This window comes from Manacus candei, unplaced genomic scaffold (genome assembly GCF_025592945.1).
Source record: "Manacus candei isolate 608988 ecotype Guabito, Panama unplaced genomic scaffold, ASM2559294v1 h1tg000018l, whole genome shotgun sequence".
NCBI lineage: Eukaryota > Metazoa > Chordata > Aves > Passeriformes > Pipridae > Manacus > Manacus candei.
In genome coordinates, this window is record NW_026138066.1 from 12,694,600 (window position 1) to 12,709,043 (window position 14,444).

General features: G+C 39.5%; 1 protein-coding gene across 5 annotated transcripts in view; it reads left to right on the forward strand.

Moving 5' to 3' along the window:
• The window catches only part of KIAA1549 (KIAA1549 ortholog), a 164,894-nt gene that overhangs the window by 130,930 nt on the left and 19,520 nt on the right, over positions 1-14,444 (forward strand). For all 5 annotated transcript variants that reach the window (XM_051784672.1, XM_051784671.1, XM_051784674.1 and 2 more), the window contains exons 11-13: positions 3,884-4,086; positions 8,639-8,760; positions 14,071-14,276. In XM_051784672.1, the coding sequence (XP_051640632.1) occupies positions 3,884-4,086; positions 8,639-8,760; positions 14,071-14,276 (531 nt within the window). The remainder of the gene's footprint in view (positions 1-3,883; positions 4,087-8,638; positions 8,761-14,070; positions 14,277-14,444) is intronic.

Below are 14,444 nucleotides of genomic sequence, written 5' to 3' on the forward strand. Positions count from 1 at the left end.
TTTCTGTTTTTCAAATCATAGATATTATTTTTGATAAGTGATTTTTTCAGTTTTTTTAGTTGAGGACTATTTTTTTCATATTCAGTCATGTATAATGTTTTATATGTGTGTATTGTCACATTTTTCTATCACTTTTTTCATTCATATGCTCAAACACGTATCTACATACGTGCATACAGTCTCTCATACTGTTCTTATATTGTCTGGAGTTGGTAGTGCCAACTTACATTTTTTCAGCAGGAAATACCTAGAAATGTTATGTGGTTGTACAGAACTTTGCAAGACTTGACTCATTCAGACCAAATTTTTCCATTCAAGGATCAGTTTCATACTGAAACTTTTTTTTTTAAGATGATAAAAAGAGTTTGGTTTTCAAAGAAGAACAAGGTTAAAAGAAAATAAAGTGCTCTGTCCAAATTTTAAAAGTTGTCTTGGAGAAACTCTAATGCATATTCTCAGCCTTAGGGGGTGCAGGATGGAGAAGGAAAGAAGGTTGTTTTGTGTGAGGGAAATTCTTTTGCTGATTCTGTGGGGAACTGCCCATTTCTGACTTCAGTTTTAAACCTTTAGGAGATTGTTTGCGTGGGGTTGACAGAGACTTATTAAAGATTTACCAGTTAAATTCTCTTAGGATTACACCTGTTCTGTGCATATAAGGTCTGTAGAGCTGTACCAAAAGCTGAGAGGGTTTTTTCTCTGTTGCTGTGCACTGAGATTGTATTCAAAGCATAAGAAGCATTGAGCCTAAGGTTCTTGGATGGTGTAAACTGGAATGGACAGCTGGCAGGCAGAGGGAGAGAGGGAGGGGGAAAAGATTGGGGTAGAGAGAATAGTTCTGCCTGGCAAGGAAGAGTAAGACTAGATGAGGAGTTTACCAGGCTGCACCTTGGTGCCTGGGGTGGTAATAACTGAGACTGGCAAGTCCTCTGTTGCCAGCAAGTGTCCATAAAAGCCCTTGGCAAAGTCTCAGCCACCCTAGCTGCAAAGGTGCATGAAGGAATACATCCTTTCTCATCCTGCATCCCCTCCTCCTTTCACTATGTGTTTACCAGCTTCTGCATGAGAGGAGGTCAATATCCTGGTTCTGCAAATAACATTCTTACATTCTGCCCAACTTTGACTAATAGCAGAAGGCTCAGTCTATGCCAAGGGTGCAGCAGGGTGGGAGAGAGCAAGAGGGTTCCTGTGGAAGAACTGAATTTATGATTTCGAAACTCAAGACTCTGCAACGCCTGTGTGTGAGAGGATCCAGTTGTGATTGTTCAGACAATCTTAACTGCCATTTCTTACAGTGTGAGTGTCAGTCTTTGCAATACTATCAGCCTTTTAATTCAGCTTCTGTGTAGTCTGTCTGCAGATAAACATTTGTTCATACATATGCTGTGGTGTATGTACATGTACACATAAATATATCTGTTCCTGTAACTGTGCTTACATGAAAGGTTGTGCTAGTCTGCAGCTAGGAATAAGACTACCTAAAGTTAAAAGATTAAAAATTTTTATTTTTGTATGTTGCTTTATTCCCCAACATGTTTACAAACTCAATATGCTGGAGTAACTCAAAGATGGGTTGAAATGCATGCTTCAGACATGCAGCAATCTTAGTAAAACCATACTAGTAATTCCGATATTACTACCGTGTTTGTCTCTTCGGTTGTCCTTGCCCACCCCACCCATCACACTATTCAAAAAGTGGTAGTAACTTTGCAGGTCGAGTCGTGGGTGCTTAGGAAAGGCTAGAGCACCACCAAAATTTTTTGTGGAAGAATTGTGCGCAGCACATGGTGAAGACTCTCATCATCTTTGGAGCTAAGGGGGCTGGAGGCAACAGAGTGGAATGTAGTAAAATAGAGGAAGTGATCATCAGGGATCAGCAGCAGGGCTGTGTGGACAGGAGGGGGGAGTGTAAAAGGGGGAGTGTTAGAAGAAAGGAAGCCACTAAAGGGTTCAAAGGAAGAGTGTCACACCCAGGAATATCTTCAAAGAGAATAGACATAACGTAAAAACAGATGGGGTCAAACAGAGGAGGTGGGGTAACCAAGAGAAGTTTCAGTAATCAGAGGGCTGCAAGCTGGCATGATAATTCACAGAGGAAGTGAAAAGTTCTTCCTCAGAAGTATTTTGGGGGGGTGGTGTTTTTTGGAGGCTTTTTTTTTTTAAGTAAGCAAGATCCTGAAGACAAATGTTTAATGTCTGAAGGGGGGCAAATTTTAGGAAGGCTTCACTAGGTGGCAACGACAAAAAATGGAGACACAGTTATACCTTCACCTGCTGAAGCTCCACAGTGCCTTTTTGAATCAGTGGTTGCAGTCATTTGCATAAATTCAATAACTGAATCACCCATAATACTGAATTCAAGGGACTGTTGTAAAGCCCAAGACAAATGGAGTATAGTGGAAGACATCCAGATCTGTTCAAATAATAAGCTTACTCATTTTGTGTAAGAAATGAACTCCAAACCCTCACCCATTCAGAGCACTGCTGGATTTTTCAGAAGAGCTTTTATTGCCATCTACTGGTTTAAATACGGTTTGCTCGACTGCATCACCCTTTCTAAGAACCATTTGGAAGATGTTTGCTTACTGAGAAAATATTTTGAAGAGATTGTTTCAGAATATTCCTTAGGCAAGCTTATCTTTGGCATGATATCAGACGAGTCTGCTTGCAGTTAGTCATGCTGGCATGCCAAGCTTTATGAAAGGGGGTTCATTTAAACATCTGGAACCCGACGCACCCATACACACGCTCCAGCACGTGCTTCACTTTGCAGGAAATCAGCTCTAGGAACACACACGTAGGGGTTCGTGTGTGTGGTGTGCAGTGGGGATGTGTGCATGCACTTTGAAAACTCGGGTTGTCGTCGCTTCTTTCTGCTTTCAAACTATGTAAAAGTGAGTGGGATTTGAAGAAAAACTTTCTCTTAATTAGTTCTTCAGAATTTCTAACTACTCCAAAGCCCCAAAAAATCAGCAGAGCGCTTGAAACTTGGAGTCTTGATTAAATTAAGTCTGAATCAAGTCATTGACAAGGTGAGATTAGCTTTTTTTATAAATACACTTAAGAAAATAGAAGGCCCAAGTCTGTGTCTTTCTCAAGCAAGATGTGCATTGAATCCATAATCCTTCAATAAGATCTCTAGGATAATTTCTCTAAATTCCAAAGTTTTCTCAAGCAAGATGTGCATTGAATCCATAATCCTTCAATAAGATCTCTAGGATAATTTCTCTGAATTCCAAAGTTTTTTATATATTTTTCTGTCTATTCAGTATGAAATTCCTAAGAGCTACGTTTCAGTTCTTTCCTGGAGGAATCCATGCTGACTGAAAAAGTAATTACCAGGCTGCTGTATAACTCAGATCTGCAGAATGTTAATCTTTCATCAGATGAACTAGATGTTTGTACAAGCACTTCCACACTTCTGCAGATTTGGGGAGCTCAAAATGAGAAAGATCAACAGTGACATTATTCAAATTATTTTAAATCTTTCATCCATTTTGACTGGAAGAAATGAAAAGATGACCTGGCACTGGCAACTGTTTCAGTCAGTACACAGGTGTACTGTGCTTTGCACTCACAAGTACACAAAAAGCTTCTCACACAGTGATGAAATTTGAAGAAATAGCTGCAAAAAAAAAATATGTAGCAGCATCAGAAGGCTATTTTTTAACTTGGTTTACTGATTTGGAGTTTTAAACTGTGTATCATATGTAAGATGACAGAATTGTGGAGAGTTTTTCTTTTCCCTGCAGCTCTCATGTTCATTCCTGAGACTACCATAGCCTAACCATCCTCCTAGTGGCCACTGTTTGTAGATCTGAGCCAAAGCCTTTGTACTCATTGTCACTCACAGTTCCTGTCTTTTGTCTTTGTTCTTTTCTCACAGCTACAAGCCCCCAGTGTGAAAGGCTTTGATTTTGCTAAGCAGCATCTGGGCCAGCACAATAAAGATGATGTCCTGATTATCCACGAGCCAGCTCCTTTACCAGGACCTATTAAGGATACTACCCCGTCTGAAAATGGAGATGTGCCCAGCCCCAAATCCAAGACTTCCACAAAGCCTTCAAAGACTGTTCGACACAGAGGGAGGTCAGTTCAGAGATAAAACAAATTGTAGTAGACAACAGTTTATTAATGGCTAGCGATTATAGTATTTTTAGGGCAATTTCAGTGGAAATAACTGTTCCAGAGCTCTGAAACTTTGTGTTTTCTAGTGAGCTGTCAGTTATACCTCACTACTCATTCGTACAAGATTGTGAGAATTTAGTGTACATTTTTCTCTTAAAGGGAACATACCCAGCTAAGAGCAGTATTTAAGACACTGTTGAGTTGACTAGAGTCAAGTCATTGCTTTACTAGAAACATCAAGTGTATGTTTTCCAGTGCAGTCTCTTTCATGTGATCTCTAGCTACTAAGACAATGGGTGGTTAAAACAAATGAAAGCCATTGACAAATAGTAACGTGTTTCAATAACGTTAATAGTGACCAACACATGCACGAAGAGTTGGGATTTCCAATAATAAGCTATATCTCCAAAATTCAGGGAAGATGCATGAATGTTTTTACTTACGATAATCTGGTTACTCTCATAGCAAACCAGCCTTAGTCAGAAAAAACAGTGATAATTTTCAGCTGTGCAAGTGGAGAAATGTCTGTTAACCTCAGCACAAATTTGCTAACGTTTTCCAATAATCAAGCGTGTTTTGCTGGAAAGAACTGTGTGGGATACCTGCTGCAACAAAGCTACACAGTAAAGAAGGATCTGTGCACAAAAAAAAAGAGAGAAGTGGGAAGGTAAAAGCTGAGGGGAAAAAATGGAACTCTGAGGAGCTGAGCTCCCCTGTGCTCCACTTTCCAGTAATTCTTCTTCCTCTCCCTCACTCTCATATGTGCACTCCTCTGTCTCCAGCTCTGCATCCCCTGTGCTTATACCTACATGGTGCTTCATGGTGGGAGAAAAAAAAAAAGCAATCAATCAAGGGCAGAGTTGAATGAGCTTAGAAGGAAACTAATGGTGATTCTAACTGAGCTGTAGATCTCTGTGACACAGCTTGCTCCTCTCTTCAGCCTTCTGTGCTTTCTCTAAAGCCCCAGTTGTCTTAAGATCCTTACTTCATCTTCCCCATGTGGGCTTCATAAAGCTCAGTTTCCCCCTTTCCAGATGCTAAGCCTGTCTTCCTAACTCCCTATAGACCTTGTAAGTAGTAGACTACCAGTGGTACAGTGGAATGTGGGCAAAATTGGAAAATAATAGAAGAAAAATGAGCTAACTCATTCTGGTGTAGCTTACATAAATTAAAACAAAGTAATATAAATCAGAAGGATGGGTGTTTCTGTGTTTCTTTTTAAAAGTTCAATAGTGGCCTAAGACAGAGATGATACCTTGGGAAAGGGAAGATATCTATATTTATATGCACATCAGCATAAGATATAAGTTTAAATTTGAGGTTGTTACTATATTTCATCTAGAATAATTCAGAGAATTAAGCAGGACAAATTTCAGAAGCCAACATTTTAATGATTCCCCTGAAGATAATAGTGAATCATTGATCAAATTTGGAATAAAGATTTTTTTTTTAATAGCATCTAATTAAGTGTCAAATCATAGAATGGTTTGGGTTGGAAGGAACCTTAAAGATCATCTTGTTCCAACCCCCGTGCCACGAGCAGGGACACCTTTCACTAGACCAGGTTGCTCAGAGCCCCATCCAACCTGGATTTAAACACTTGCAGGTATGTGGCATCCACAGATTCTCTAGGCAACCTGTTCCATGTCTCACCACCCCCACAGTAAAGAATTTCTTTCTAATATCTAGTCTAAAACTACCCTATTTCAGTTTAAAGCCATTCCCTCTTGTCCTATCACTACATGCCCTTTAAAAAGTCCCTCTCCAGCTCTCTTGTAGGCTTCCTTCAGGTACTGGAAGGCTATGATAAGATCTCCCTGGAGCCTTCTCTAGTCCAGGCTCAGCAGCTGTAACTCTTTAAACCTTTCCTCATAGCAGAGATGCTCCATCCCTCTGATCATCTTCATGACTGTCCTCTGGACTCACTCCAGCAGGTCCTGATATTGGGCCCTAGAGCTGGATGCAGTACTCCAGGTGGAGTCTCACGAGAGTGGAGTAGAAGGGCAGAATCCCCTCCCTCAACCTGCTTTTAATGCAGCCCAGGATACATTTGGCTCTCTAGGCTACAAGTGCACATGGCTGGCTCATGTTGAGCTTCTCATCCACCAATAGCCCCAAGTTCTTTTCCTCAGAGCTGCTCTCAACCCATTCTCCTCCCAGCCTGTGTTTTTGTTTGGGATTGCCCTGAACCACGTGTAGGACCTTGCACTTGACCTTGTTGAACTTAATGAGTTTCACATGTCCCCACTTCTCAAGCCTGTCAAGGTCCATCTGGATGGCATCCCTTCCCTCCAGTGTGTTGACCACACCACAGAGCTCGGTGTCGTTAGAGAACTTGCTGAGGATGCACTTGATCCCACTGTCTGTATCGCTGACAAAGATGTTACACAGCATCAATACCAGTATTGACCCCTGAGGAATGCCACTTGTCACTGCTCTCCACTTGGACATTGAGCCATTGACCACAACTCTTCGAGTGTGACCATCCAGTCAATTTCTTGCCAAATTTTCTATTTGTCACATCCACGTATCTCGAATTTAGGGACAAGGATGTCATGTGGGACAGTGTCAAATGCTTTGCACAGGTCCAGGTAGATGTCAGTTGTTCTTCCCTTATCCACCAGTGCCATGACCCCATTGTAGAAGGTCTCAAAGTATGTCACACATGATTTGCTCTTAGTGAAGCCATGTTGACTGTCACCAAGTCCCTCCTTATTTTTCATGTGCCTTAGCGTAGTTTCCAGGAGGGTCTGCTCCATGGTTTTGCTAGGCACAGAGATGAGTGACTAACTTGTAGTTCAAAAGAGAATTTCCCTCTTCTCCCTCATACTCCCTTAAGAACAAATCTTCCTTTAGACTTAACTATGGAGATGTTACTGTCATCTCCCTACCATGCTGACATGCCCATGTCAGCTTGCGATTTAAAACATTTATTCCCTGAGGTAGAAGTTGAAATATGAAATGATATCATACTGTGTTATGTTGGGTTTAGCTGGTTGCTGTTTTGTGAGGAAATACAGAACTCGATTCATCACAGCGCAATTCAGGATTGTATGTTGCATGCCAGGAAATATAGTGGTGATGTGAGTACATGTTCTGTATCTGTGAAAAACAACAAACAAGAGCAGCTGAATTCAGAAAGCACAGCATCTCTGGGCTCCAGCTGAGAATTGGACCCATTGTTTTGGCTTGAGAGGATACAACTACATATTCCTCAGCACTTTTAAGGAATGACTGATGTTGATTCAGCACTGTTTATGTTCCTATAACTTAATGATCATTTAGATAGACTGAGGAAAGAGTATGAAGGAACGCAAAGCACAATGAGGTGAAACAAAGTTGGTGGGAAATCTAGAAAGAAGAACTCCAGCCTTATACTCTGCTGAACCAAGGCAAAGGTGATGGAGATGATAGCTCTACACACCTTCCACCTTAGAAAAAGATGCAATGATGCAGGTCTGTAAGCTCACTGAGGACCATTGATCCTCTTTTCCCTGCAGTTTTTTTTTTCATTGGGATTTGACATTAGTATTATGATCCTGCAGATCAATGCATTGTTCTGTGAGGAAAAATAAGGAAGTCAATTTGGAGCTGGAGCATTGCCTGCTGCAAGGAGTAGATTTAACTTGCAATGGACTTGTCAAGCTGGATATAGTTATCTTAGTCTGTGGGCTCTAGGCAGGTTGATGCTTAGGCAAGAGCCTCAGTAACTATTTCAGATATCCATCTAGCCCAAGCAAATCCTGCACTAATGAAGTTAATGCACAGACATGTGCACACTTTCAGTGATTAACTCCCTGCCAGAATAGAATATGAATGTTCATAAGACAAAATGGTCACTAGAGACACTGTCACAAAGGCTGATCCCATATGAAAAGACAGGCTTTGGTGTCAGCTAGGCAGTAGTGTGTGCCCTGTGTTTTTTTTTATTTTTATACTGCTATCTGAATAATTTTACAGTTGAAGTATTTTTTTTATTTTTCTGTATCTCCCACAAAAGCTATGAACACTGAGATTGTAATTTTTAGGTTAAAAATGCTTTTGAAGAATCTCATGACTGCATGGGATAAATACATAAAAGAAGCATTTTTGAATGGCCCTACATTTGACTAGTCAGGAGAATACTCATGTGGTCTTGTATTGTTGGCAAGACAACACCAAGTTAGCAAGGCTGAATGTTACACTGGTTACCTATGAGTTTTTTATTCCTAATATAATTATCTTCTGTCTGAAGAATAAACTGTTACTTATGAATGCAGAGGTTTTTTTCTTGTAGTGTATTTTAAAGGAAAGATTACATAATAATATTGTCCCATGTGAATCCTGTTGCAGTCAGTTTTCGCACGCAATGACATCATGGCAATGAATATCTGGCTACGATAATGTATTAAGAATTTACTTAAAAACAGGGGAAAAGTTTAGCAGTCTTCACAAGATATTTTAGTGCAGGATTCTTTGAGTGTGAGAATTCTGCCCCTTTGCAGACTTGCAAATATTGTTTCGTTTGTGGCAGAATTTCGCCATCAGATGCTGACTCCACAGCCAGTGAACAATCCAGCGGGAGAGAGACTGGAGAGGAAACTGCAAGACCATCAACTGCAAACGAGGGCAAACCACGAAGAGCAGTGAAGAAAGGTTTGTTACTTTTTTTTTCCTTGTGTGCACTAGCAGAGTTTTACTCAGGTTGAAGAGTTACTGTGGTGCTGTAACTTTCGTAAATTCGTCTTTGGTTGTTGATTTTTCTGGATTTTGTCGCAGAAAATCCTTTCCTTTTTGATTTAGTTTTTTTCCGGTGAAACTGAAGAGCTACACATTCCTTTCATTCCAGCAAGCTTTTGAAACTAATGGCTTAGCAGGAATGGATCTTCCCTCCTTTTGTCCCGAACACACCCCCTGACAGAACTCTTTCCATTTAGGCCTAATTGTGGCTCGTGGTACCGGAATTGCAGACAGTTACTTGGGCAGTAGAGGTCACAGCAGGACTTAATACTGTGTGTCTTTAACTGTAACTTTGAAAAAGTGAGATTAAAAAAAAAAGAGATCAGAGAGGTAAAAATTTTACAAATAAGTTCTAATTCAGACATCAAAATGCCTGCATGATTGCGTTTTCAAAAGATGAAAATTCAGTGCTAATATGTTAATAACAGTGGTATTTTTTTGTAAAGAACCATCTTCCTTCCAGTTAAAATACCATTTGTCTTGGAGGTACCCTAAAATATATTTCTTTACTCATTGAAAAGTTGATAAAACAGTGAAAATGCACTTTCATTTTTTAACTAAAACATTCTTTTAAATTCTTTTCTGGTTTAAAAGTGTGTGGTTAACTGTGCCTACACAAACATGTAAGTGTTTTTTGTGAGAGCTTTTTGGTTTAGATGGCTTGTTCCTTGTTTGTGGTTTTAGCTACCAGATCTTTGCCTTAAATCACAGTAGTCTTCCTAGAGCAAATTCTGACTGTCTGGTAAAGGAGTTTGTAATATCCTCATCAGTTTTTAATACACATGGCCTTGATGGCAACAGAAAATTAGGAGAAGACAAAAATATTGAGCACATTGTGAGCAGTCTCTTTGGTATATTGAGTGTTTTTCCACACCCTCTGTGAAATACCAGCTGAGATGTAAAGATGACTTCTGAGGAACGCAGTGCCAGTGAAATTAGGGTCATAGCAGACAATAGATATTCAGTTTTTCTTTATATTGCAGAAATGAGGACTATGTAAGATAGTTTATTATATAAACAGCTAGCTTTTGGGTGGCTAAACAGCAGCTTAAATGATGTGTGATTCTTAAACTTTCGTAATGTGGACTACTCCTGGAAGAGCAAGGGTTGACGGATCAGGCTTTCCTATGTAATGAATGGGTAAGAAAACAAAGCACAGGATCTGCTGATGTGACTAAAAAGTTAAACTTTCTAATAATTCAGCAGGCAGCATATGCTGTATATACTTTACAGAATTTACAAAGGAAGATACTGTCTTGATGCTACATGTTTTCAATGCCTTAGGTTTACTTTAAGGACCAGAAATCATGCCCAAGTGAAAACGTATAGGAGAACAATTATGCTGTGACAGAACTCAGAATGGTTTGAGTTGCTCCAACCTATCTGACTTCAATTCCATTGCTCTGATTTAGTGTTCTCCCATTTCTTCTTACCTGGGAACTACATTTTCGTCTCTTCATTTTCTGTCTGGCTTAAAACTTTAAGGTTTAGCATTTTGATTTGGTGTAGAAATGTTAGGTGTTGCTGCATATGAATTACCTGATAAAGGCGGTAAGGATACTGTGTAAATTGTGTCCTTTCTACTCATCATGTGCTTACTGGATCAAATGCACTATTTTTGCAGCATTTGGTGCCTCTAGTTTGGTAATCATAGGGACTATTTTTAGCATTCAGAATTGCAGGCACTGTCTGGAGAGAGCTCTCTGTTAAATTGGGAGATTCAGCTCCCTTTTTGTGCAGCTGAGGCTTGGCAGTTTGATCCAAGTTCATGAATTTCATTCAAAAGTAAATGCAATCATCTTGCTGCTGTGTTTTTTTTCCAGTTGCCATTTCAGCTGAATTATTTGTCATAATTACTGTGTTGTCTCTTCTTTTTCCTTTATGTTGTCAGGAGCAAACAGAGTGGGTAAGTAACCAGAGCTGGTAGTTGACTACAAATATGAATAGAGGTGCTGGGGTAGCTGCTATTATATCTTAAGGATGGCAGGGTTTGTCTTCTGAGTCTAAAAACCAAAATTGCTTTTGAGCTGTTGAACTATAAAAAAAAAATCTCAGTGACACAAATTATAGTCATCTGGTACATTTTTCTAATTTCCTCCCAATTTTTTCAAATTATTGAGGAAAACATGACTGTGAAAGATGCAAAACTAAGGCAGCTGTTGGTCCTGAAACTAGCTTTGTATAAGCAAGTTAGAGGTATTGTTAGAAGTTAATTTCTTTACTGGAAACCCAAGGCAAACACAAGCTACCTGCAAAAAAGCATAAAATATTTTCTCCTGAACTAGTGTTTTCCTGGCCAGGATTGAGACACAGCAAACACAGGGCAGGGGAAAACTGACACTGTCTTTAATAATACATAACATATCTAATGATAAAATAAGGACTGTATCCTCTGACAGCAGTGTCCATCTTACAATGGTAGAGAAGGATGGATAGAATGGTTATGATGCATTCCATTGTTGGGTTTAATGAGTCATCAGCTGCATCCTAGGGACATAACCTACTGGAATACAAAGAAACGGTACGAAATGTATCTGAAACTGCATACTCTGGCTGATTCAGATACCAGTGGATCAGAGGAAGAATCCCATTGACTTAATCTCATTTTGGATAAGGCCTTATGCCTTTTGGTTGCCATGTCTCTTGTTTTTATTTCAAGAGGGTGCAGGAAGCAGTAAGCTTCCTCTGTCTTTGACTGTGTTGGTTTTCATATGAAATTGTGCTTTCTGCAGAGCAATTAATCTCCCTGACATTTCAATTCAATTAGTAGTACAACTCAGGGAACAGTGATGAACATTGATCCTGACATGTGACCTATATGGACTACTTGCTTAAATGTGTTCTGCCCAGTATTGGGGTATTAATTCCTCTCCATTATTTTTTAGCCTCAGGTGACTAGTCTGAGATCAAATTTTCTTTCATGTAGTGCCATCTGATAGCTTTATAAGGAAGATTTTCTAAGCATGGACCAAAGTGTAATATAAGAACTTCGAAATGAGGAGTTATTCTCTCTGTCAAAACTTTTTGTTTATTTATGTGTTGAGTTAAAACCATTTCTTGTTTTGCTGACTTTATCTGCTTTACTGTACTCTGTATTTATAGACACATTCAGTGTATGCACACACAGGAGATTTAAAGGTCAGATGCAGCTTATGAGGGTTTTCTGTGTATGTGTATCTTTTCTGCAAAAGGGAGTTACATACAGTGTTACTGTAGAGCCTTACCAAAATTTGTCAGTGGGACTTTTGGACAGTTTTACAAAATGAGTATAAGCCCGTTTCTGCTAAGAGGCCTCTGCCAAGCACTTGTTTGTGTGTGTAAAAGGGGAGGTTATGGATGAAATTATAAAGAGTCAGAGTGAATGCTTAGTGTAATTGAATATGTTGGACCTTGCTAACCAAGTAATATGAAAATAACCTTAAAATTTTAGGTTGGAGGTCAGTGAGCTTGAGAATGGCTGTTAGAGTGGAAAGGTTGGAAAAAAATTACTAATGTGTGGTGGGGAAAATGGGAAAGATGGATTCAGAAGGTCAGATTTCTACTGACTACACAATTGCTCTGAGGGATTCACACTAACTACTTAATATATCTTGTGCCCCTCTCTGTGAGAGGCAATGCTTGCACACTTCTGAGAAATGCATGAAGATTGGGCTTTAAAGATGACAAATGGTAAAGATGATATAAATAGCTATAGAAGAGAGATGGATATATTTCATTTAGTCTCGGTGTCTTGCAAAACATTTGGGACACAGAGGTCTTGAAAGGAACTGTTTACCTTCTTTTTAATGACACATACAGAAAAGTCACATTTATAAATGTGAATACCATTTATAAATGGGTACATTTGGCAATCCATTGATCAACTGTGAGAAATATGAAGAACAAGAATTTTGCTCAATTTGTGGCCGGATTACTTTCCAGCCCAAAAGTAATGTGCTGTGAATATAATAAAGTGTACCATTCCTTCCTTCTCCTGCTCCCTTTTTGTGCTAGAAGAGGGAAGCAAAGGAGCAAGTAATCTACTGTGATCTTCTACAGAAGATAGCATTCACTCCTCTTCTGAACCCTATCCTGCATTACCAGTACATGTTGCAAATGGATCAGAGCAGTCACTATTTTATTTTCCTGCTTTTGTCTGTTGTAGTTGGATAGTGTTGAGCAACAACTGATTCTGTATCACAGTCAAGTGAGATTTACCTCCTGATTTGAATCTTAAGAACCCTTATTGTCTGTGCAAGGATGTGGGATTATGTCCCTCCACACTGTTGTGTTCCTCCTTAAGGAGAGTGACAAATCTTGATCTCACAGTTCGTATTTCATGGTGAAAAGCAGTTTGAAAATGTGTGGATTTACCATGTGGACAAGACAAAAGGTTCCTTTGCAAGCTTTGAACAGCTTTTGCAAGCCTCATCTGCGTAACAGTTCCTGGTTTAGGTCTCACTTGAAAAAAATAATCAAATCTGTGCTTAACTGCAAACCGTTGGGGTGATCCTACAGATTTCAAGTCTTTTGAAAGAGATGACCTGTTTCTGTTGAAGTGATTAACTGTTGGCAGGACCTGGGCTGCAACTTCCATGCATATTAGTTTCTGTCGTTTGCTGACCGTATTTGAGTTGGTTTAACCTTTTCAACAAATTACAAGGCAATATTTGTACAGCTTGCTTATTACAATCTGAACTATTTATCCTGTCACAGAGAAAAAGACTGCTTTAAAAGCTTTATTCAGTAAACCGTTCATGAAATTCTTTGTGGTTTGTGTGGACTTCTAAGAGGTTTTTTTGTTTAGTTCCTATATCACTCCTATCACTTAAGAAATACATTTTGCATTGAGACATCTTTCATTGCTCTTTGAACCTCCATTTGAGCAATTTGCATCTCCTTAAGTACTGATAAGAGGAACCATTAGCAGTATGTACTTGAACAGCTTTTTATGAAGTAAACTAGATTGAGATTTTGGGGGTTTGCAAATGCCAAGAGCTTGATTTACAGAAATAAAGAATGACAGCTCACCTTCTGGAAATATAATGGAAAAATGTTTATCATTTGCAAACCACAGGGTAAACTTGTTGTACACTAAATGTGAATCAGCTGGAAGACCTGTAGGGCAAATTAAACACAGATGGAAAACATGGCATAGTCTTGTAGCACAGCATCTGTAGAGCTTAAAATGTGACTGAGATAACCCTGGCAGTGCTGCTTTACTCTCTGTTGGTTCTGGTGATTTAGGACCCCCTCAGACCAGCAGTGGAAATGAGCAGCACTCCTCAGCCTCCATCTTTGAACATGTGGACAGGATGTCTCGCTCCTCAGATGCCAGCAGACGGGTCCCAAGCAAGATCCAGCTGATTGCTATGCAACCGATGGCAGCACCTCCGGTTCAGAACTCAGTGCTTTCTGATCGAGTGGCAGAGACCAACAAAATTAATAAAGAGGTAAAGTGCTTTGAATGTTTTTGGAGGACTGTATGCCCAGCCAAGAGAGAAGTGAAAAGTATCCAGTTTCTTGTTATCAGGAGTTCCTCCTTAGTTCCTGAGGAATTAAATCGTGACAAGTTACAGGAATAATCCTGTTTCAGTCCAGAGGAAGAATCTGACCTGTTT